Source organism: Anomaloglossus baeobatrachus, chromosome 4 (assembly GCF_048569485.1).
Source record: "Anomaloglossus baeobatrachus isolate aAnoBae1 chromosome 4, aAnoBae1.hap1, whole genome shotgun sequence".
Classification (NCBI taxonomy): domain Eukaryota; kingdom Metazoa; phylum Chordata; class Amphibia; order Anura; family Aromobatidae; genus Anomaloglossus; species Anomaloglossus baeobatrachus.
Genome location: NC_134356.1, coordinates 43,520,236 through 43,546,070, shown reverse-complemented (window position 1 = coordinate 43,546,070; position 25,835 = coordinate 43,520,236). Strand labels below are relative to the sequence as shown.

Sequence of the window (25,835 nt, the reverse complement as noted above, 5' to 3'; positions counted from 1 at the left end):
ATGACGTAAAGTCATCCAGATATAAGATCCATTAATACGTGCACCACGTTTTCATTGAGAAATCAATGTATTTATTCAAAGTAATCAACTGTTTTGTTTTTTTTTGCAAAATAGTGTGATATAAACTCTTTATAGACAGTTAATGTAAATGTCAACCATGCACCTAATTAAGTCCTCTTGGTATTAATGTTCCAAAATAAATAATTAAAAATTACCGCTTTTGTATTTTTTAATTTTTTTAAGACCCTCCCTTGAACCTCCAATTATTTTCGACTTTCTAACGTTGAATTTCAAGCCTTTTGCATACTTTATTCAAATGCTTTATGAGCTACATATCCCTTAATATTATTACTTTGTCCCGTCACTTTTATTTCACGTGATCGGCAATTTTATGAATCAATCATACTATTGACGAGTGATAGTTAAACTTGATGCTGTGTCCCCCTAAATGACATGTGGGAGAAGGTTCTCTGGTCAGATGAGACCAAAGTAGAACTTTTTGGGCTAAATGCAAAATGCTATGTGCGGCGGAAAACTAACACTGCACATCAGCCTGAAAACACCATCCCCACCGTCACACATGGTGGAGACAGCATCATGCTGTAGGGAGGCTTTTCTTCAGCAGGGGCAGGAAAGCTTGTCACAGGTGATGGGAAGATGGATGGAGCTAAATAAAAGGCTATTCTGGAGTAAAACCTGGTGTGTAGGTTGCAAAAGACTTGAGACTGGAGTGTAGGTTCACCTTCCAGGACAGCAGGACAATGACCCTAAAGACCCTACCAGAGCTACAATGGAGGGTTTAGATCAAAGCATATTCATGTGTGTGAGGGGCCCAGTCACAGTCCAGACCAAAATTCCAATGAGTAACAGTGTGAAGTTGGAACCTATTGGTCACAGTTCATAGAAGAAGCATTTGGCAAGCCCTTAAATACATGCTCTCTCTGGTTTCCTTTACACTTTTTCCACTGAAAGAGGCTGCCCAGCCTTAGGCTACAAGTTTGCGGTCACTTTAGGTGACACTTTGTGTCAAGTGACCGCCATTCTCGGAGATGACATCAGAAACTCCACAGAACGCACAAATGTTAGGATTCACGAGTCTGGAGTCACAGAGAGACTGAATACATGTCGTTTTAGACAAGACAACCCCTTTAAGACAATGTCTAGCTTGGCACATGGAGAGGTAGGACACTTGTGATCGTGACCATCCACATTTAAGTACATCTTGACATGGTTGATGTGGATTTTGTGCTTTTTTTTAACCTAAGTACCGTAGGTTTTAACATATACTGTATAGCAACATTGGATTTTATTTATTCATTAAACGCAGTGTGATGACACAATGTATGTGCATGCCCTTGTTTCAGAGATTAGGTTGTGGCTATGCAAATCATGAAGGTTTTTAAACAGGAAGTGCTATCCTAATGGTCATACCCTGAGAAGAAGCATATAGGCGAAACCTCAAGTTGGCTGATGACATTCTGCTTGATTTGCAAGGTTGCCACAGAGGATGCATCCATGTTTTTCTCTCTGCTTTAGAAATAGAGGGGTGAGTAGATTACTGATATTTTACCGAGCAGACTTCAAAGAATTATAACTCTTGTGTACTCTCTGGTGAAAGTGTGAAATTGGAACATATTGTCACACAGGGTTTTGGACAAAACCTGCCGACTGTCATGACGGTTTCAGGCTCTGTTCACAATGCAGAGTCTCACACTCCATCCGATGGGTTTTTCTGGTGTTTTTGATCAACTCAGGCAGACCTGTGCGTCAACCTGCTGTCTGCTCATTTATAGACAGGCTAGCAAGAGTTAACCCATGCTAGCCTGCTCGTTAAGGCTTCTTAGATGACATGTTGAACAGGAAGCCAATCACTACTGCTTCTCTCATGTTTAGGCTGGAGGGAATCTTCTACCTATGCCAACTATAGCTTGTGCTGTGTTTGTTTGTTAGTTGTGGTATCCCAGATTTGCTGGAGAAAGAGTTGCTTTGTGCTTGGTGCTGTTGTGGAGTTACCAGTCATCTTGTTTCCACCTGGCTTTTGTTTTCCTCCTAATCGCTTTTTGGCTTATATGACAATAAGCATACCTCACTGTGTGCGTGCTGTGTGACAGTTTTGGTTTCCCGTTTGTCTATTTCTGCAGGTTAAACCACACATGTTCTACCACCGCCCCCTACCCCCGGGGTAGGGGGGTATAAGATCAGGGCTAGTCGGGAGCAGGGCCAAGAAGGAGACTCAGACATCCCCCACCAATAGGGGTATTTCTGAGAATAGAGAAAGCACATGGCCCCCTAGTCTGAGGGTCAGTTTAGGGGCTGCAGTTTTGCGCTATCCCCATAATCCCTCATGACAATAGTACATATAAATAACATAGGAAGAAAGGAAACTCGTACATCCCCACCATTAGAGGTATCTCTGAGAATAGGGATAGCACAGGGCCCCCTAGTCTGTGGGTCAGCTTAGGGGGACCGGTTTCCACACTATCCCCATAGGCCCTTGTGACAATAGTACATATAAATAACATAGGAAGAAAGGAAACTCATTCATCCCCACCATTAAAGGTATCTCTGAGAATAGGGATAGCACAGGGCGCCCTAGTCTGAGGGTCAGCGGTCAGCATACGGGGCCCGGTTTCCCCACTATCCCCATAGTCCCTTGTGACAATATTACATATAAGTAACATAGGAAGGAGACTCCGACATCCCCACCATTAGAGGTATCTCTGAGAATCAGGATAGCACAAGGCCCCCTAGTCTGAGGGTCATCTTACGGTCCCTGGTTTCCCCGCTATCCCTATAGTCCCTCGTGACACATACTTGGTCATAGTTGATACGGACTGGAAGAAACGTTTGGCACGTGCTCACACCTTTAGAGAGACAGAAGTACAGCATCCCCGACAGAAGCTGAACAAGTAGAGAGTGACGGATGAGATGAGCAAAGAGGCATAATGAAAATTACATGTATATTAAAACTGGGGTTCAAAAGTAAACCCACAGATTTAAACTTGTTTGTAAAGGCTTAAAAAAGTCAAGAAGATTTCGGAATTTCCCGTTTTCTTAGACCAGAATTAGAAGCTTCACCACAAATTATTATTATGTGCAGGAATTTTCCAAGTCCTAGAGGCGAGAACAAAACAAGTTAAACTGCAAGTAAAGAAAAGGCGAAGAGTCTATTATCAGAAGCCATAGGTGGTCCCGGGTCAGACTATTTATAGCCTCGTCATTGGCCCCCATTAATTTTGTGTAAACACTTATCTGCGGCGGTGCAGGCTGCCATGCTGTTACATACAAAACATGGGATTACTATTTATTTTTTGCACATAAACAACTAATCGCTCGGTAATATTCTAAGATTAATTGGTAATCGTAAATCTAAGCTGGTTATGTAGATTTTATTCTGATGCAAATGTCCTGTATCGGTGAGGACGGAGTTTATTGATGGGTGTGTTACGTTTTCACATACGTCTTCTATGTGGGGGGTTTTTACCTAATCATTACAATCACTTGGCAGGTTTACAAAAAAATATGTCCATTTTTTTTATCTAAGTCAAGGATGAGACTTGTTGTCACGGGTGACAGTCATGTGGTTTCTGGCCATAGAAGGTCACAGTGTTTGGCTGCACAGAATGCTCCCTGACTTTCCATTGTTCCTGCTGTCAGTATTCATTGGTATAGGTAGCTTTCCTGCTGGATTCATCTCTCCCCTTTTGAACCCAGCAGGAGCTCTCCTTCCAGTATTCTCTTGGTGCTTAAATACCTCTTCCTTCATTTGGACTGGTGCTGGTGATATTTTTCAGTTAATTCAAGCAGGTGGCTTGTACTCCTCTGTGGTATCGTTGCTGAAAACTGCTAAACTTCTACCGGAGTCATCTATAGATAAGTAGTTCATGCTTTCCCCCTATGTTTCCTCCTTGTGTCTTCTACAGTGTGTCCACCCATATCCTGTCCACCGCCATTAACTTGAGAACGGCAGCAGCTATAGGCATAGAAGTGGTGTCTAGGTATAGTAAAGTAGCCATGCGTTACGCAATGAAACCACCTATAGCGCCACCTGGTGTAAAACAACGGAGTTAGCATATTTATCTCGAAAACGGAACGAGATAGAGAAAAAAAGTGAATTACAAAGTTGTAGGGCATCATCAATTCAATACGAATCGATACCTTGCATACAGAAATGCTGTGATATGAAACCCATGACCCCCCCCCCAAAACATTGAATGCTGGTCACGCATATGGCACTCATTTAACTTTGATGGTCAAAGTGTCCCCCGTCAGCTGCAATGCACATCTGGACTCTGCACAGCATACTGTATCTTGCTGCACGTTGTGCAATATGGTAGGTGACACGTTTGCACAAGCCTCTGTGATACGTCGTCGTAGGTCCTGCAATGTTGGTGGAGGGGTCGCATACACCTGCTGTTTGATGTGACCTCACAGAAAGAAGTCCAATGGGGTCAGGTCAGGTGAGCGTGGAGGCCACTCCACACAGCCACCATACCCAATGACTTGTAGGAAGGTCTCCATGAGGTATCGCTTCACGTCCGCAGCCTAGTGAGTTTTACACGTTCTAATCATAGCATTTCTGTATGCAAGGTGTCGATTCGTATTGAATTGATGATGCCCTACAACTTTGTAATCCACTTTTTTTCTCTATCTCGTTCCGTTTTTGAAATAAAAATGCTAACTCCGTTGTTTTCCACCAGGTGGCGCTATAGGTGGTTTCATTGCGTAGCACATGGATACTTTACTATACCTAGACACCACTTCTATGCCTATAGCTGTCGCCGTTCTCAAGTTAATGGCGGTGGACAGGATAGGGGTGGACACACTTTATATAGATTCCCTTTAATTATACCGTGCTGTAAAATAAAACACCTGTCGAATACAATTGAATGCAGCTGCATCAATTTATTGATAGTGCAAATAAAAATTAAAAAATAATTCTTAAACAATATTAAAAGCAATTCTGCCTAAAGTTAATTAACATTACTTGATGTTACACTTTTCTTAAATAATTAAACCATTTTTCAAAAAAACAAAACAAAAAATTATTTGAATTTTTAATACTTTGAAAAATATCAGAGCTTCGACTTTTAAACTCTAATAGAATCAGATATTAGGGGCTCGTCCGGATAAAAAAAAAAAAAAAAAAAAGCAATTGTCCAAAAGAAAAACTGCCTTTATTACCCATCCATAATAGCGGATCAGAGCTCAGCTGTCATTTTTGCAAACTGCTTTGGTAAAATAAAAGCTGACCTGCCATGGGCAACAGACGATCGTTCTTTTAGATAATTTTGATAAATTTACCCCATTGTGTCCCCAAAAACAGCGCCACCCTTGTAATATTGGTTGTGCCCTAGAACTGCAACAGGTGAATAAAACTGAGCGGCAATACCACACACAGCCACATGGACAAGAGGGGCGCTGTTTCTAATAGAAAGTTCACCCACTTTTTTTCAGTCCGGAAAACCCCTTTAAGACAATGGAGTTGTATGATTGCATTGTGATGATGATTACGTAAAACACTGAGTTTTCAGACTTTGATTTCATTTCCTCCAATGAAAAATAATGGTCCTGGTGATTTTTTTTTTCTTTTTTTTTTACTATTTGTAGTGAATTTCCAACGAAGATAATCGAGCCACAGTCTGAAATGCTACTAAATATGTCCTTCGGGTTATAGTCCAGTACAAAATCCAAGAGGAGACGCTATTTGCTCAATGTAAGCCTCTTTATTTGATGGAGTAAGCTGTCCCTTTCCATGTGGGCCTCGGCGAGAGCCATCTTGGTTTTGGCCAATTCGTTCTTTAGACATTCATTTTCGTCAAGAAGCTGCAGAAACAAGAAAATAAATAAAATTACTGACTCTACATTTCCTCCTGCCTTTTTTAAAAAAAAAAAAAAAAAAAAAAAAAAAAAAAAAGTGTCCAAAAATTATCACCACCTAAAATGGTACAAAAAAAATTCTATTCAAAAATTACACCCAAAAATATGAAAAATTAGTTCTACGTCATATATTGGGAAACCAAACACTCAGATTATACAGAACATTTTCACAATCTCCCCCACAATCCATACCCCAAAATTATACGAAAAATACACTTACGATTGCACCCAAATAAATATTTTTGTTGTAAACTCTTTGGTTGGAGTTTGTGTATGGGGGGGGGGGTGTTCTGTACAATTTTTTTTCTGCAAACACAAAAGTGTTGGCAGAAAAAACACTGTGTGACATGATTGCATTTTTATGCGCCTCTACCTGCGTTTTTCCCCTATTTATTTACAAAAAAAAATAAAATACAAAAAATTAACAAGCTGCAAATTAAAAAAAACAACAAAAAAAACCCACGCTGATGGTTCAATTCGCAAGGAAAAAATAAGCCGCATGTGTATTAGATTTCAGGAAGCTAACTCAATTGCTGGTAAACTGCAGCTTACCCTTGAAAAAGGAGTGTGTGAACAAGCTGTATGAGAAGTTTCTGACTGGGATCTAAGCAGGGACGTAACGTGACCGGGCCCGGCAGGCTTGGGAGCCCGGCATCCGCCCTGCAGAGATACCGCTGGCTCCTCTCAGTGAGAGAGGAGCTGCGCTGTTCCTTTACTTTCACAGTAGCGTAGCCACGGGAGGGGCAGAGGTTGCAGTCGCTCCGGGGCCCGTGCTCAGAGGGGACCCACCCGGAGCTGCGCTACTGTTATCTACATCGGCGTGTGCAGCGCACCGTTATAGCTAACCTCTGTGGTAGTGCCAGGAGACATAATCTCGCTGTACTGCCGCTGATGACAGCAATGAGCGCACGCGCAGGACATCAGAGTCCCAAGTGTAGCGTCAGCACTCCAATGTTTTGTGTGTGCAATGACAGCGCTGTGATCCGCCTACGCTGGAGCCATCAGGACCCTGGAGTAGGTGAGTGAGATGTTTTTGTTTTGTTTTATGCAGTATGGGGGACATATGCCAGCATAAGGCCCAGACTGGGGGACATATACCAGGATAAGGCCAAGGCTGGGGGACATATACCAGGATAAGGCCAAGGCTGGGGGACATATACCAGGATAAGGCCAAGGCTGGGGGACATCCTGAATAAATATTATATTAAAATTATATATATATATATATATATATATATATATATATATATATATATATATATATATATATATATATATATATATATATATATATATATATATATATATATATATATATATATATAATCTCCTTACGCTCTATATTTATGTAATATATTACATCTAGAAACACAATCCGAAAACTTCATTTTTTTTAATCCAGTCCTAGCCAAATCCTAACCTTACACATGAGCGTGCTTTAGCTTACTGCGGAGAGAAACCAGCTGGAAAAATAGAAATCCCCATGACAGTTCTGCCGGGCAACTTCAGCTGAATTCAAGTGCCATTTACAGAGCTGCTGTTCTGTTACTGGAGAGAGCAGAAGGTATTGATGGAGCGGTACGAGTTGTTGTAATTTAATATAATGCTCACAGGGGCGCGTGACTCATAACGTGACACATCTTTGATAGGTGAAATGTAAGGAGCCAGGCAGCCGAGTGATCATCACCTAACCTGGACAGACTGTCATCCTCTAAATATACACAAGAAAAGGTTTCCATTCAATGACTGCAAGCAGAGATTTTGGAAAAATGTGAGCAGTTGATGCAGAAAACATTTAAAAACACCTTTCACTATGCAAAAATAACATCCATTGTATACCACTTTAAAGGGTATGTACCAAGATTAGAAGTTACCTCCTACGCGTTGGATAGGGAATAACATCCCAATTGATGGGACTTTCACCGATTCTGAGAGTGAGGAGAATGACTCTTAAGCGCCCCATCTGAATAAAGTGGAGTCCGAGTGCAACGTCCATACCGGCATCCCTGCACTGTCCTGCCCCCCTCCCCTGGTGGGGATGCCCACCTGCTGGTGGCTGCCCCGCCCCAGTCCATGCTGCTGTGTCTCAGGGTTTGCGCATGGCCCACAGGCCTCCTGGAAATGCCCGTAGGGTGCATGCGCGGACAAGCCCCTTTTCTTAAAGGGCCAATACGCCCTGACCCGGAAGTGACCTCTCAGTTCGGCTGAGAAGCATTAGGTATTTAAGGCACCTTCCTCTTGAGGGAGGTGCCTGGGCAACGAGTTCTATACGTTACTATTGTTCAGGTGTTCAGTGCTGCTGCGGCTTCTGTTCTGTATGCGGTGTCTGATTCGTATCTGTTTTCAAGTCCGCTGCTGCTGCAACTATCCATGCAACTATCCATGCCAGCCACTTCCTACGACATCCGCTGCCGCAACCATCCACGCCGATTGCCTACCATGATATCCGCTGCTTCAAGCATCCACATCAGCCGCTGCTAGTGCATCCATCCACTCCATTCATCCATCCCGGCCTAATCCACGTTACCGGCTGTTACTGTACTGCTGGATATACGACACTCATCCAGGAAGAGGTACAACACGAGGTGGTTTAATTCACAACATTTCAAAGTGTAACCCCACTTCTTCATCAGGAAATTCACCAGTATGACCCTTGCCAGCTGTATTATATCCATGGCACCAGCTGGCAAGGTACCGTTGATCCCCTGGGGGTGCCCTCTGTTGGCCATCTACCAGCGTGGGTGCCTATTGCCATCTCTGGTGGCTTTAGTGAGGACTCGGCGGCTGATTCAGTCGCTCCTCCAGGCCAGTGATCGGTACTGTCGGTCCAATGGACCCACTAACCCTGAGCATGCACTCCTCCTCTCCATTCATTCTCAATGGGACCGCAATAAGAAGCTTAAAGGGTATGCACCAATATTGACTAACTGAGGAACAATTACAAAAACGGACCATGCCGAGTGCATCTAAAAAGATCTAAAATGTAAGAATCAACCCGAAATTTCACATTTACAGCTCGGACGCCAAAGAGACAAAGGTAATGGCCGCGTTTCATAAAGTCCAATAAATATTTCAGCACCAAACCCCTTATTAATCTAAAATTCGCCGAAGTGCTCGTCAATCTCATCCGAGACTTACGGAGTGGACTGGGCCCCAAATCAGATCCTCCGATCACGCTGCGCACTTCAAAGACATAAGTGATTAAGTGATAATTAATTTGGACTCAGAGTTCGCGGAGGAGACCAGCGATATTTTTTCATTTTATGGAAATCATCTTTTATTATTATTTTTTTTTTTTTTTGCCTTTAACTTTTTGTATGATCTACGATTATTCCGAATTCTATTAGTCTCTTTTATCACATATTTCCCTAAAGCAACGTCAATTTATTTGAATAAAAAAAAAAAAAAAAAGAAGAGGATACAACGGGAAAGATCTGTGAAAATTCAATACCAAAATGCCGACGTAAGGAGAATAACGGACCCTAGAAATAAGCCCCTTAAAAACACATTAAATATTAGGCACAAAAAAAAAAAAATAAAAATATAACCCCTTTAAGGAAAAAATATGTGACGACAGCTGTTGCCGCCAATTCTGGCATCAGAAGTGAGGGGTGCGTATGATGTTACGACCCCATCCAGTTGCCGAAATGCTTGAAAATATGGTGCATGTGTCCTATTTTAATGAATGGGACATGTGCCCGGTACCTGCCCATTGTGCACCCATCTGCCACGAAAGTCCTCAAACCCATTCAACATAAATAGAACCTAAATCTGCTCCAATACAAGATATAACCTGCAGGCGCGACACGCTCGTAACAACTGGGTGCAGCAGTTTTGACAAAATTACAGTTTTCTCTGCAGCAGATCTAGCAGAACTCGAAATACTGAGCACTGTATAAACCCACGCACATCACTGATTGACATCTTACTGTGTACACTGCCAGAAAGCTGCTAAATCAGTAGTGGGTGCGTGGCTGGACCAAGAGGCACAAGACACCTAGTCCTGTAGTGATAATCTCCTGCTGATAAAACACTGATTCTATTTAAACAAATCAGGATCTCTGACCCTACATCATGCTGCTCTCAGATTACATAAAAACCTGCTGACAGATTCTCTTTAAAGATTGCTTAAAATTGAAATTATTAAAATGATTTTACCATTACCTAAAAAGTAAAACTTTTGTAATTTACTTCAATAAAAAAAATATTAGGCTTTTTGCACAATAGAGTAAATCAGAAATAATCCAGGTACAGGTGAGGAATAAAAGCAATGAGATCAAATAGCACTTCAGCCTAAGGCCATTTCAGGTCTCAGACACTACCTTAAAGCTCAAACCGTGAGCCTTGAGAAAGCGCCTAAGAGGCAAAATGGCTGAGCCTTGAGTAAGCGCCTAACAGGTGAAAAGGCTGAGCCTTGAGTAAGTGCCTAAGAGGTGAACTGGCTGAGCCTTAAGTGCCTAAAAGAAAAACGGCTAAGGCTTTAGAAAGCGCCTAAGAGACAAAATGGCTAAGCCTTGAGTAAGCACCGAAGAGGCGAAACAACTGAGCCTTGTGTAGGCACCTAAAAGGCAAAACGGCTGAGCCTTGAGTAAGCACCTAAGAAGCGAAACGGCTGAGCCTTGTGAAAGAACCTAAGAGGTGAAACGACTGAGCCTTGTGTAGGCACCTAAAAGGCGAAACGGCTGAGCCTTGAATAAGCACCTAAGAGGCAAAACAGCTAAGCCTTGAGTAAGTGCCTGAAAGGCGAAACGTCCGAGCCTTGAGTAAGCACCTAAGAGGCAAAATGGCTGAGCCTTGAGTAAGCGCCTAACAGGTGAAAAGGCTGAGCCTTGAGAAAGTGCCTAAGTGGGAAAACGGCTAAGGCTTTAGAAAGCGCCTAAAAGGCAAAACAGCTAAGCCTTGAGTAAGTGCCTGAAAGGCGAAACGTCCGAGCCTTGAGTAAGCACCAAAGAGGCGAAACGGCTGAGTCTTGAGTAAGCACCTAAGAGGCAAAATGGCTGAGCCTTGAGTAAGCGCCTAACAGGTGAAAAGGCTGAGCCTTGAGAAAGTGCCTAAGTGGGAAAACGGCTAAGGCTTTAGAAAGCGCCTAAAAGGCAAAACAGCTAAGCCTTGAGTAAGTGCCTGAAAGGCGAAACGTCCGAGCCTTGAGTAAGCACCAAAGAGGCGAAACGGCTGAGTCTTGAGTAAGCACCTAAGAGGCAAAAAGGCTGAGCCTTGAGAAAGCGTTGAAAGAAAGACAAAACGGCTGTTGGCCGAAGTCCTGTTTGTTCCCATTGCTTTCATTCCTGTTTTCAAGCTGGATTCCACAAAACAAAGACGCTTCATCATTTGCTGAGTGCCATTACTTCTTCTTTGTACCTAGACATCAATGATTTTTATACATCAATGAAGTTTTCTAAAACTGTATTCTATGAGCTCCCCCTAGTGGTGGCTTCAGGCAGTCAAACTGTTTAAAAAAGGAGTATGTGGGAAAAAAAGAAATATTCTATGCAGCCAGTAATCTCTTCATTAGATGGACTGATCCCCATCCAACTGAGAATTTTATATTAGAAAGAAGCTGCATAATCAGAGCCTCGTTTAGAGGTGATTCCAAGGTCAAAGCCTAAGACTATGATTAACACATCAGAGCGCAACGCTTACAGCAATGTAAAGGGATCACGTACCTGCTCCATACTAATCGCTGCCATCTTCTGACTGTGGCTCCTTTTTACATCCATCTGTTCAGGGGGTGCGGGGCTGTCACAAAGTGTCTGTGTGCATTTTGTAGCAATACTTCTGTGCTGTATAGGGTTAGTGCTGTCAGTATTTGCTGAAGGGATCTCAGTTAACTCTTTGTGATTGGTGCTGGTGTCAGTGGTAGAGTCAGGATTACCTGTAAGTGAGGGAAAAAAATATTAAGAAATAAAAAAAAAAAAACCTTCATATATAAATCATTTGTACAGACTTTTTGCAAAATTTTCACAAAATTTGTCACAAAGTGTACACCAGTTATCCGCTGGAGTGAATCTATGTATGCCAAAACTGTGGAGCAATTTTCAAGCCATATATAAGAAACTTAACTTTTTGCTCTAAAAAGAGTCACCAAAAAGACAAAGATAAAAAAAAAAAACAAAAAAACCCCCCAAAAAACAACAAACTATAATGAGCGAAAGTCACGAATTGCCAGTATTATTCTGAAGATTCAACATAAAAAATGACAACAAATAACATAAGACAAAAACAAAAGACTTAAAAAAGAAAAAAAAATACAAAAAGCCCTCAAATGTTGAATTGGTGCCATAGTGCTGAGCATTTACCTTTGACACAGAAGGATCCATCATCAAACCTTTCAACTAAGAGATTCTCAATATTCAGGACAATTGGCTCCGGCTCTGGGTCACTGTTGTTATTCCGGGGACTATCATCCTACAAGTTAAAAACATAAATAATAACTAAATCAAACAAATTGTCTCTCCAGTAAAGGAGACAAACTCTAGCACAGCGCCACCTATTGGAAGTAGCGATCCTAAAAGTCACAAGTGGATTTTCAACAATCCATTGCAATATGACTCAGGATATATAAGCCAGATCAGAATCCCAATTTGCAGACACGGTGTTTCGGGGTGCTTGCCCCTCGTCAGTGCAAAGTATGGGGGTGTCTGATCTGGCTCATGAGAAAGCTATGTGGGGACCACGTAAATGACCGTAAATCAAACAAACAATGTACAGTTAGGTCCAGAAATATTTGGACAGTGACACAAGTTTTGTTATTTTAGCTGTTTACAAAAACATGTTCAGAAATACAATTATATATATATATATAATATGGGCTGAAAGTGCACTCTCCCAGCTGCAATATGAGAGTTTTCACATCCAAATCGGAGAAAGGGTTTAGGAATCATAGCTCTGTAATGCATAGCCTCCTCTTTTTCAAGGGACCAAAAGTAATTAAACAAGGGACTCTAAGGGCTGCAATTAACTCTGAAGGCGTCTCCCTCGTTAACCTGTAATCAATGAAGTAGTTAAAAGGTCTGGGGTTGATTACAGGTGTGTGGTTTTGCATTTGGAAGCTGTTGCTGTGACCAGACAACATGCGGTCTAAGGAACTCTCAACTGAGGTGAAGCAGAACATCCTGAGGCTGAAAAAAAAGAAAAAATCCATCAGAGAGGTAGCAGATATGCTTGGAGTAGCAAAATCAACAGTCGGGTACATTCTGAGAAAAAAGGAATTGACTGGTGAGCTTGGGAACTCAAAAAGGCCTGGGCGTCCACGGATGATAACAGTGGTGGATGATCGCCGCATACTTTCTTTGGTGAAGAAGAACCCGTTCACAACATCAACTGAAGTCCAGAACACTCTCAGTGAAGTAGGTGTATCTGTCTCTAAGTCAACAGTAAAGAGAAGACTCCATGAAAGTAAATACAAAGGGTTCATCTAGATGCAAACCATTCATCAATTCCAAAAATAGACAGGCCAGAGTTACATTTGCTGAAAAACACCTCATGAAGCCAGCTCAGTTCTGGAAAAGTATTCTATGGACAGATGAGACAAAGATCAACCTGTACCAGAATGATGGGAAGAAAAAAGTTTGGAGAAGAAAGGGAACGGCACATGATCCAAGGCACACCACATCCTCTGTAAAACATGGTGGAGGCAACGTGATGGCATGGGCATGCATGGCTTTCAATGGCACTGGGTCACTTGTGTTTATTGATGACATAAAAGCAGACAAGAGTAGCCGGATGAATTCTGAAGTGTACCGGGATATACTTTCAGCCCAGATTCAGCCAAATGCCGCAAAGTTGATCGGACGGCGCTTCATAGTACAGATGGACAATGACCCCAAGCATACAGCCAAAGCTACCCAGGAGTTCATGAGTGCAAAAAAGTGGAACATTCTGCAATGGCCAAGTCAATCACCAGATCTTAACCCAATTGAGCATGCATTTCACTTGCTCAAATCCAGACTTAAGACGGAAAGACCCACAAACAAGCAAGACCTGAAGGCTGCGGCTGTAAAGGCCTGGCAAAGCATTAAGAAGGAGGAAACCCAGCGTTTGGTGATGTCCATGGGTTCCAGACTTAAGGCAGTGATTGCCTCCAAAGGATTCGCAACAAAATATTGAAAATAAAAATATTTTGTTTGGGGTTGGTTTATTTGTCCAATTACTTTTGACCTCCTAAAATGTGGAGTGTTTGTAAAGAAATGTGACAATTCCTACAATTTCTATCAGATATTTTTGTTCAAACCTTCAAATTAAGCGTTACAATCTGCACTTGAATTCTGTTGTAGAGGTTTCATTTCAAATCCAATGTGGTGGCATGCAGAGCCCAACTCGCCAAAATTGTGTCACTGTCCAAATATTTCTGGACCTAACTGTATGTCATATGGGAAAAAAAAAAAAGCAAAACACTTATATACTACTATTGTGACAAATCGCATTGAAGGATATAATAGAGGGGCGGAAGAGAAGAAGGGACGCGGGGCGAAAGAGAAGAAGGGACGCGGGGCGAAAGAGAAGAAGGGACGCGGGGCGGAAGAGAAGAAGGGACGCGGGGCGAAAGAGAAGAAGGGACGCGGGGCGAAAGAGAAGAAGGGACGCGGGGCGAAAGAGAAGAAGGGACGCGGGGCGAAAGAGAAGAAGGGACGCGGGGCGAAAGAGAAGAAGGGACGCGGGGCGAAAGAGAAGAAGGGACGCGGGGCGAAAGAGAAGAAGGGACGCGGGGCGAAAGAGAAGAAGGGACGCGGGGCGAAAGAGAAGAAGGGACGCGGGGCGAAAGAGAAGAAGGGACGCGGGGCGAAAGAGAAGGGACGCGGGGCGAAAGAGAAGAAGGGACGCGGGGCGAAAGAGAAGAAGGGACGCGGGGCGAAAGAGAAGAAGGGACGCGGGGCGAAAGAGAAGAAGGGACGCGGGGCGAAAGAGAAGAAGGGACGCGGGGCGAAAGAGAAGAAGGGACGCGGGGCGAAAGAGAAGAAGGGACGCGGGGCGAAAGAGAAGAAGGGACGCGGGGCGAAAGAGAAGAAGGGACGCGGGGCGAAAGAGAAGAAGGGACGCGGGGCGAAAGAGAAGAAGGGACGCGGGGCGAAAGAGAAGAAGGGACGCGGGGCGAAAGAGAAGAAGGGACGCGGGGCGAAAGAGAAGAAGGGACGCGGGGCGAAAGAGAAGAAGGGACGCGGGGCGAAAGAGAAGAAGGGACGCGGGGCGAAAGAGAAGAAGGGACGCGGGGCGAAAGAGAAGAAGGGACGCGGGGCGAAAGAGAAGAAGGGACGCGGGGCGAAAGAGAAGAAGGGACGCGGGGCGAAAGAGAAGAAGGGACGCGGGGCGAAAGAGAAGAAGGGACGCGGGGCGAAAGAGAAGAAGGGACGCGGGGCGAAAGAGAAGAAGGGACGCGGGGCGAAAGAGAAGAAGGGACGCGGGGCGAAAGAGAAGAAGGGACGCGGGGCGAAAGAGAAGAAGGGACGCGGGGCGAAAGAGAAGAAGGGACGCGGGGCGAAAGAGAAGAAGGGACGCGGGGCGAAAGAGAAGAAGGGACGCGGGGCGAAAGAGAAGAAGGGACGCGGGGCGAAAGAGAAGAAGGGACGCGGGGCGAAAGAGAAGAAGGGACGCGGGGCGAAAGAGAAGAAGGGACGCGGGGCGAAAGAGAAGAAGGGACGCGGGGCGAAAGAGAAGAAGGGACGCGGGGCGAAAGAGAAGAAGGGACGCGGGGCGAAAGAGAAGAAGGGACGCGGGGCGAAAGAGAAGAAGGGACGCGGGGCGAAAGAGAAGAAGGGACGCGGGGCGAAAGAGAAGAAGGGACGCGGGGCGAAAGAGAAGAAGGGACGCGGGGCGAAAGAGAAGAAGGGACGCGGGGCGAAAGAGAAGAAGGGACGCGGGGCGAAAGAGAAGAAGGGACGCGGGGCGAAAGAGAAGAAGGGACGCGGGGCGAAAGAGAAGAAGGGACGCGGGGCGAAAGAGAAGAAGGGACGCGGGGCGAAAGAGAAGAAGGGACGCGGGGCGAAAGAGAAGAAGGGACGCGGGGCGAAAGAGAAGAAGGGACGCGGGGCGAAAGAGAAGAAGGGACGCGGGGCGAAAGAGAAGAAGGGACGCGGGGCGAAAGAGAAGAAGGGACGCGGGGCGAAAGAGAAGAAGGGACGCGGGGCGAAAGAGAAGAAGGGACGCGGGGCGAAAGAGAAGAAGGGACGCGGGGCGAAAGAGAAGAAGGGACGCGGGGCGAAAGAGAAGAAGGGACGCGGGGCGAAAGAGAAGAAGGGACGCGGGGCGAAAGAGAAGAAGGGACGCGGGGCGAAAGAGAAGAAGGGACGCGGGGCGAAAGAGAAGAAGGGACGCGGGGCGAAAGAGAAGAAGGGACGCGGGGCGAAAGAGAAGAAGGGACGCGGGGCGAAAGAGAAGAAGGGACGCGGGGCGAAAGAGAAGAAGGGACGCGGGGCGAAAGAGAAGAAGGGACGCGGGGCGAAAGAGAAGAAGGGACGCGGGGCGAAAGAGAAGAAGGGACGCGGGGCGAAAGAGAAGAAGGGACGCGGGGCGAAAGAGAAGAAGGGACGCGGGGCGAAAGAGAAGAAGGGACGCGGGGCGAAAGAGAAGAAGGGACGCGGGGCGAAAGAGAAGAAGGGACGCGGGGCGAAAGAGAAGAAGGGACGCGGGGCGAAAGAGAAGAAGGGACGCGGGGCGAAAGAGAAGAAGGGACGCGGGGCGAAAGAGAAGAAGGGACGCGGGGCGAAAGAGAAGAAGGGACGCGGGGCGAAAGAGAAGAAGGGACGCGGGGCGAAAGAGAAGAAGGGACGCGGGGCGAAAGAGAAGAAGGGACGCGGGGCGAAAGAGAAGAAGGGACGCGGGGCGAAAGAGAAGAAGGGACGCGGGGCGAAAGAGAAGAAGGGACGCGGGGCGAAAGAGAAGAAGGGACGCGGGGCGAAAGAGAAGAAGGGACGCGGGGCGAAAGAGAAGAAGGGACGCGGGGCGAAAGAGAAGAAGGGACGCGGGGCGAAAGAGAAGAAGGGACGCGGGGCGAAAGAGAAGAAGGGACGCGGGGCGAAAGAGAAGAAGGGACGCGGGGCGAAAGAGAAGAAGGGACGAGGGGCGAAAGAGAAGAAGGGACGAGGGCAAAAGAAGGGACGCGGGCAAAAGAAGGGACGAGGGCAAAAGAAGGGACGAGGGCAAAAGAAGGGACGAGGGCAAAAGAAGGGACGAGGGCAAAAGAAGGGACGCGGGCAAAAGAAGGGACGAGGGCAAAAGAAGGGACGAGGGCAAAAGAAGGGACGAGGGCAAAAGAAGGGACGAGGGCAAAAGAAGGGACGAGGGCAAAAGAAGGGACGAGGGCAAAAGAAGGGACGAGGGCAAAAGAAGGGACGAGGGCAAAAGAAGGGACGAGGGCAAAAGAAGGGACGAGGGCAAAAGAAGGGACGAGGGCAAAAGAAGTGACGAGGGCAAAAGAAGGGACGAGGGCAAAAGAAGGGACGAGGGCAAAAGAAGATCTGCCTTAGCTATGGACCCGGCCAGACACAGGGAGGGTGGAGGATGCTCATTCCAAATGTCAAAACAAAGAAGTGGACGGCGCCGGCACCAATATTCCTGCATCCCAGCAGTTTTTCTAAATTAAAGAATATTATCAAGTTTCATCTATTTTCACTTGTCAACTGTGCAACTCCTTTAATCCATCAAATCACGAGGTCTAATCAATTGCTTCAGTCCAGCTTCTTTTTTCCCAGCTATGTTCAAAGACTGATATTGATTGTATTTTTTCCCCCACATAGCAATGAATAAAAAGACACCCAGAAGTGAGCACTATATAATCATGGCCGATAGTGTGGCCCCCTTGAAATTGATCCAGAAAATGAAGTATTTCACCCAGAAATGAATTGCAATCACACACGTTTTGCTATACACGTTTATTCCCTTTGTGTGTATTGGAATAACACAAAAAAATTTAAAAAAAAGGAGAAAAATGAAAAAAAAATTGGACATAATTTCACACAAAACCCCAAAAATGGGCCGAACATAATTGTTTGAACCCTCAATGTAATGTTTGGTTGCACATCCTTGGGAATAAATACCTGCAATCGCCTCCTATAACCGTCCACAAGCTTCTTACTCCTCTCACCTGGAATTTTGGACTTTATAAACTGCTCCCAGTCACTCGGCGTCTTCTCCCAACAGCAATTTTAAGATCTCTCCACAGGTGTCGATGGGATTTAGATTCGGACTCATTGCTGCCACTTCAGAACTCTCCAGCACTTTGTCTTGATCCATTTCTGGGGGCTTCTTCAAGTTTATTTGTGGTCATTGTCCTGCTGACCCATGACCTTGGATGCACAGCCAGCTTTCTGACACGAGGCACTACAATGCCACCCAAAACCCTTTGGTAATTTCAGATTTCATGATGCCTTGCATACAGTCACGACACCCAATGCCAGAGGCAGCAAAACAACCCCAAACATCTTTGAACCTCCACTATATCTGACTGTAGGTACTATGTTCTTTTTATGAAGGCCTCATTCCATTTTTTAGTATACAGTAGAATGACGTACTTTACCAAAAAGCTCTATCTTGGTCTCATCTGTCCACAAGACGATTTCCCAGCAGGATTTTGGTAACACGTCACGTCACATACATTTTGGCTAGTTTTTTAGGTCTCTGTGTCAGTAGTGGGGTCCTCCTGGGTCTCCTCCATAGTGTTTCATTTCATTCACATGCGGACAGACAGCTTGCGCTGACACTGATGCACCCTGAGCCTGCAGGACAGCTTGCATTTCTTTGGAACTTGATTGGGGCAGCTTATCTACCATCCAGACTATCCTGCATTGCAAACTTTCAACAATTTTTCACTGTCGTCCATATCCAGGGACATTAGCTGCAGTGCCATGGGTTGTAAATTTCTTGATTACGTTGAACACCGTGGACAAAGGAACATCAAGATCTCTGGAGATGGACTTGTAACCTTGAGATTGCTGATATTTTTCGCTGATTTTTTTTGTGTTGTTCCAATACACACAAAGGAAGTAAATATGTGTACAACAAAACGTGCAATTGCAATAATTTGTTAGAAAGACATAGTTCATTTTCTGGGTGCCAACACTTTTGGCCATGACCGTACATATAGATACATTTTCTCCCATCATGAGAACGGATCCAGTTTTTGTTGCTTGTTATTCTCTTTCTTATTTTAGCCATTTATCTCTATTTTATGTTTAATACAGACACTCGGATGGAAGGACTGGTGGTATCAGAGCCGGGGAATATTCCACACTTAATATATAATTTATAATGTAATAAACATTTATTGTGGAGCAGAAGAAGCCATTATTGGCGGTGATTCATGGTCAGTCCCTGTGAATGTCTTCTGCAAGCGCCAGTACTGGGAGCACTGGGAATCCCGGGGATTTCATAGATATTGGGTAATGTAACATAATGGGGTTTCTGCATGGGGTGAAGCTATAAAGTCATTTCTCATTCTTCATCCTCATAAGAGGAGAAATTAGCCAAGAGGTTCCTTGCTGCGTCAATCTGCTTATATAAGACATGGACGTCTCTATTAGCCAGAGAAGAAAGCCACAAGGAGTAACTCCTCCCGGCATTACAGATAACAACGATACGCCGCATGATATTTCCTCACAGCTGATTAGTAAGTGGTCCGCTTCCTAGGAGTCCCACCACCAGGACCTCCAGTGGTCAGCTCATCATTAGGGACTGGCTTTGACATAGCTATTGTTTAAATTCGGCATCCCCTATATAAGGGTATTGTCTCACAGGTCTCAAATGTTTATTTCCAATCCAACACAATTACTATATGATCCCTCATCATCTCCTGTCTAGACTACTACAACATCCTCCCATCCAGCACACCTCCAACCAACGCTCAACTCCTCTGACCACCTCTGCCCACATTTATCTTATGCCTCTTCCCTCTGCCCACCCCTTCCCTCCAAGACCCTCCCAGCATTACAGATACCCAATGATGTTAATAAACGCTGCATGATATTTCCTCACATGTTTAGTAGAGCTGATTAGCAAGTGGTCTGCTTACCTGGCGATTTTCAGGAGTACCAGCATCAGGACCTCAAGTGGTCGGCTCATCGTTGAGGGACTGACTTTAACATAGCTATTGTCTAAATTTGGCATCCCTTATATAGGGGTAGGCTTTCACAGGTCTAAGATGTACAATTCCAAGCCAACACATAATTACTACACTGTCCCTCATCATCTCCTGTCTGGACTACTACAACATCCTCCTATGCTGCAAACCAAAAACCAACCCTCACATCTTTTGACCACCTCTGCCCTCATTACTCTTATGCCTCTCCCCTGTGCCCACCCTTTCCTTTGAGACCCTCCCGGCATTACAGATACCCAATGATGTTAATGAAAGCTGTATGATATTTCCTCACGTTTAGTAGAGCTGATTAGTAAGTGGTCCACTTCCCAGGATCCTCAAGGAGTCCCAGCATCAGGACCTCCAGTAGTCAGCTCATCGCTGGGAACTGGCTTTAACATAGCTATTGTTTAAATTCGGCAACTCCTATATAAGGATATTCTCTCACAGGTCTAAGGTGTATATTTCCAATCCAACACATAATTACTACATGATCCCTCATCATCTCCTGTCTGGACTATTACAACATCCTCTCATCCTGCACACTTCCAACCAGCCCTCAACTCATCTGCCCACATTACTTTGTAGTACTATATAAGCTGGTCACATGATGTAATAAAGCAGAAACTTTCAGTACACCATTCGTGGTGTGTGCTGTATTGATTTCTCCAAGTGCTTGTAAAACAAGTTGGAGTTGCAATGGCATAGAGGGAGTGAATTTCGTTAACATAGGCAGGAGACCCATTGACGTGGTTGACCTAAGCAAACAGTGAACATTTTCCAGTATGCATCCAGTCAGATGCCCAAGAACTTCTAAACACATTGAAAGAATGGTGATACCTAACCCAATGGATATTCGAGAGGAAACTGCAAAAAATGATCACTTACTTTAATGAGAACATGGTGACTACCAGTATCGGTGCAGACTGGTCCACAAGATGGAAAACTTTCCAAATACTAACCTGTAAGTGTAATTTTGCCTTTTGCACCCTTATCTTCATCGGCATCACTTCCGCAACCGAATCATCATCTATGAAGTGGTGGATATTCGCGAGGGTGGAGGTGAGGAACTCAGAGCTAAAGTCCGCCACTTGGCACTGGAGGAACCCGTTTTCAGCAGCAAGAAGAGAGTAGCGTTTAGCACCAGGCCCGGTCTCCAGTTTCAGGCTGATCTCCGGACATGACTTTCTCTGCTCCATTGATGACTTAGGATCAGAGTCTGAAGATACAGAAAAATCAACCATAAATCACATCTTCATTCGGATACACGGCACAAAAGACAGCAGATATTTATTTTACATTCTGCTCCAAGACTACCCCTGTATTTGCCTATGGAACATTTCTTCTCCCCACCCCCGATAACCCGCACACGTCATAAGGGATATAGATAAACCTTTGCAGATATAGGGGTAAACCTTTGAAGGCTTCTGTCCCAACTTACCCAATAGATTTTGGCAATTTAGGTCCCTTTTAGCTGCCGGCCCGACCTATGTGCGGCGCGGAAACAAGCTCTAGATCCTCACCCAGATCCTATCTGTTGAGCAAGGCCCTTTGGCTCATTTGGTGGACCTACCAAACTGCTGGATGGCATTGGCTTGGAGTGGCGCACCCAATAACCACCTTTCCTTATGCACTTGTCCTACTAAATGCAGACATGGAAAGCCCTTTGTTGTACTGTCTACTGCTACATAATGAAGTAACTGGGAATCGGTCAGGGAGCTCGTTCTAATGGAAAAGTTAATGATCATCTTCTGATTTATGGGTACAAAGTTCAGTTCTACCTTTGTGTAGTGAAAAAGCTGAGAAGAGTTAAACTTTCCCGTCAAAAAGTGCTCGCTGGCAGATTTTTTGTTGACTACTTCTGCAGCTAACAATAGGTAATGCAAGACTATCTATATATATATATATATATAATTGCCTTATTCTGTCTGTCTGTCTTGCTCCAAAATTGTGTCCTTACGGTGACACAAAGCGGATTGGCCGCTGGGCTCGCCATGGCCCCGCCCCCTGCACTGATTGGCCGCTCGCCCAGGCTCCGCCCCCACATGGATTGGCCGGCCGCTCGCCCAGGCTCCGCCCCCCACTCGGATTGGCCTCTCGCCCCGGCACCCTGCACGTATTGGCAACTCGGCCACGCCCCGCGCCCCCCACACGCATTCCCCGAAGCGACACGGAGCCACGACTCCCAGGTGAGTACTGTACCCCCGGGAGCCCACATCAGCGTACGCCGCCAACCCAGCCGACACATACCCTCGCATTGCTGGGGTTGCCGCCGTATGCTGGTGTGGGCTCCCGTGCGACCGGGGGACGGGATACGCTGGTAACCATGGTAGCATAGTTACCAGTGCATCAAGGTCCTGCAGCGGCGGAACATACACACACAACAACACACACACACACACACACATCAGATCACACACACCTCACACACACATCACATCGCATCCACATACTCACAACATCCTGGGATATCGCTTGCTTCTCGGCGGCGATACTGTGCCGTGAGCTTCCAGGACCTGCCGGAGGATCACATGGCCAGAAGCATGTGGTATCTCCGGATGTTGTGAGTGTGAGCGCATATGTGCAATATCGTCAGTGTGTGTGTGTGTGTGTGTGTGTGTGTGTGTGTGTGTGTGTGTGTGTGTGTGAGTGTATGCGATCAGGTGTGTGTGAGTGTATGCGATCGGGTGTGGGTGTGTGTGTGTGTGTGTGTGTGTGTATGCGATCGGATCTGTGAGTGCCGGCAGAGGAGCACGGCGTGCTGGGAGGAGGCTGGGAGGAGAGAGGCTGATGCTGGGGGAGGCTGGGAGGGTGTAGGCTGATGCTGCGGGAGGCTGGGAGGGTGTAGGCTGATGCTGGGGGAGGCTGATGCTGGGGGAGGCTGGGAGGAGAGAGGCTGATGCTGGGGGAGGCTGATGCTGGGGCAGGCTGGGAGGAGAGAGGCTGATGCTGGGGGAGGCTGGGAGGGGGAGGCTGATGCTGGGGGAGGCTGTTAGGAGAAAGGCTGATCCTGGGGAAGGCTGGGAGGGGGAGGCTGATGCTGAGGGAGGCTGGGAGGAGAGAGGATGATCCTGGGGAAGGCTGATGCTGGGGGAGGCTGGGAGGAGAGAGGCTGATGCTGGGGGAGGCTGATGCTGGGGGAGGCTGGGAGGGTGTAGGCTGATGCTGGGGGAGGCTGGGAGGGTGTAGGCTGATGCTGGGGGAGGCTGATGCTGGGGGAGGCTGGGAGGCGGAGGCTGATGCTGGGGGAGGCTGGGAGGCGGAGGCTGATGCTGGGGGAGGCTGGGAGGCGGACGCTGATGCTAGGGGAGGCTGGGAGGGGGAGGCTGATGCTGGGGGAGGCTGGGAGGGGGAGGCTGAGAGAAGAGAGGCTGATGCTGGGGGAGGCTGAGGCTGGGGTAGGCTGGGAGGAGAGAGGCTGATGATAGGGACAGAGAGGCTGATGCTGGGGACAGAGAGGCTGATGCTCGGAGGAGAGAGGCTGATGCTGGGGGCAGAGAGGCTGATGCTGGGGGCAGAGAGGCTGATGCTGGGGGCAGAGAGGCTGATGCTGGGGGCAGAGAGGCTGATGCTGGGGGCAGAGAGGCTGATGCTGGGGGCAGAGAGGCTGATGCTGGGGGCAGAGAGGCTGATGCTGGGGGCAGAGAGGCTGATGCTGGGGGCAGAGAGGCTGATGCTGGGGGCAGAGAGGCTGATGCTGGGGGCAGAGAGGCTGATGCTGGGGGCAGAGAGGCTGATGCTGGGGGCAGAGAGGCTGATGCTGGTGCAGCATGGGGGATGGAGCACGTTTGGGAGTGCGCAGCATGGGGGATGGAGCACGATGGGGAGTGCGCAGCTTGGGGGATGGAGCACGTTTGGGAGTGCGCAGCATGGGGGATGGAGCACGATGGGGAGTGTGCAGCATGGGGGATGGAGCACGATGGGGAGTGCGCAGCATGGGGGATGGAGTACGTTTGGAATTGCGCAGCATGGGGGATGGAGCACGATGGGGAGTGCGCAGCATGGGGGATGGAGCACGTTTGGGAGTGCGCAGCATGGGGGATGGAGCACGATGGGGAGTGCGCAGCATGGCAGATGGAGCACGATGGGGAATGCGCAGCATAGGGGATGGAGCACGATGGGGAATGCGCAGCATAGGGGATGGAGCACGATGGGGAGTGCGCAGCTTGGGGGATGGAGCACGTTTGGGAGTGCGCAGCATGGGGGATGGAGCACGATGGGGAGTGTGCAGCATGGGGGATGGAGCACGATGGGGAGTGCGCAGCATGGGGGATGGAGTACGTTTGGAATTGCGCAGCATGGGGGATGGAGCACGATGGGGAGTGCGCAGCATGGGGGATGGAGCACGTTTGGGAGTGCGCAGCATGGGGGATGGAGCACGATGGGGAGTGCGCAGCATGGCAGATGGAGCACGATGGGGAATGCGCAGCATAGGGGATGGAGCACGATGGGGAATGCGCAGCATAGGGGATGGAGCACGATGGGGAGTGCGCAGCATGGGGGACGGAGCACAATGGGAGGTGCACACCTCCCCCCAACACACACACACACGCGCACTGCACAACACCCAACACACACACTGGGAACCACAAACACCGCCCTACACAGACACCCACACACACAGACAACGCTGCACACACACAACACCCAACACACAAACACCGCGGCATACACAAATATACGCACATACCACGCAACACACACACTGCACAAAACATACCCCCCCAAAACACACACACGCACCCCACACCAACCACGCAACACACACAACGCTACAGACACACAGCGCTCCACAAACAACGCAACACACATACAACACCGCTCTCACCCCCCGCCACACCCAGATAACACCCAGAACATGTACAGCGCCCTACACAAACACTTGGTAACTACACACAACATCTATCTATCTATCTACACATAAATGCACACTAATACTGTCGCTTGCTTTGCCCGTTTTCATCTTATCAAACATTGCCACCTAGTGGTCAAAGCATAGAATATCATTCATGCTGCACAATAATCAGCAGCCAATGTGAAGTTTTCCAAAGTCAATTCGATTGAATTTCTTGTCTGGATTTCTTCTATGTATTCCCTGAAAATGAGACCTACCCTGAAAATAAGCCCTAATTGTGGTGCTATAAAGAAGTGTCCAGGCAGCTAAAAAAGTTACAGAATACAGCAGGACTCTTCATCAAAGAAAGCAGCCGTCCCAAAAGAGAAAGCAGCCGACCCAAAAGAGAAAGCAGCCGACCCAAAAGAGTAAGCAGCCGACCCAAAAGAGTAAGCAGCCGACCCAAAAGAGTAAGCAGCCGACCCAAAAGAGTAAGCAGCCGACCCAAAAGAGTAAGCAGCCGACCCAAAAGAGTAAGCAGCCGACCCAAAAGAGTAAGCAGCCGACCCAAAAGAGTAAGCAGCCGACCCAAAAGAGTAAGCAGCCGACCCAAAAGAGTAAGCAGCCGACCCAAAAGAGTAAGCAGCCGTCCCAAAAGAGTAAGCAGCCGTCCCAAAAGAGAAAGCAGCCGTCCCAAAAGAGAAAACAGCCATCCCTAAAAGAAAACAGCCATCCCTAAAAGAAAACAGCCATCCCTAAAAGAAAACAGCCATCCCTAAAAGAAAACAGCCATCCCTAAAAGAAAACAGCCATCCCTAAAAGAAAACAGCCATCCCTAAAAGAAAACAGCCATCCCTAAAAGAAAACAGCCATCCCTAAAAGAAAACAGCCATCCCTAAAAGAAAACAGCCATCCCTAAAAGAAAACAGCCATCCCTAAAAGAAAACAGCCATCCCTAAAAGAAAACAGCCATCCCTAAAAGAAAACAGCCATCCCTAAAAGAAAACAGCCATCCCTAAAAGAAAACAGCCATCCCTTAAAGAAAACAGCCATCCC

At 46.8% G+C, this 25,835-nt stretch overlaps 1 protein-coding gene across 1 annotated transcript in view; it reads right to left on the bottom strand.

The window, feature by feature from the left end:
- Nucleotides 1-4,919: 4,919 nt before the first annotated feature.
- BLTP3B (bridge-like lipid transfer protein family member 3B) overlaps nucleotides 4,920-25,835 on the bottom strand; it is a 122,053-nt gene continuing 101,137 nt past the window's right edge. Inside the window, exons 18-21 of the mRNA XM_075344278.1 lie at nucleotides 20,908-21,164; nucleotides 12,177-12,285; nucleotides 11,544-11,752; nucleotides 4,920-5,826 (exon numbers count right to left, since the gene is read on the bottom strand). Of these exons, the coding sequence (XP_075200393.1) occupies nucleotides 5,704-5,826; nucleotides 11,544-11,752; nucleotides 12,177-12,285; nucleotides 20,908-21,164 (698 nt within the window). The 3' untranslated portion in view covers nucleotides 4,920-5,703. The remainder of the gene's footprint in view (nucleotides 5,827-11,543; nucleotides 11,753-12,176; nucleotides 12,286-20,907; nucleotides 21,165-25,835) is intronic.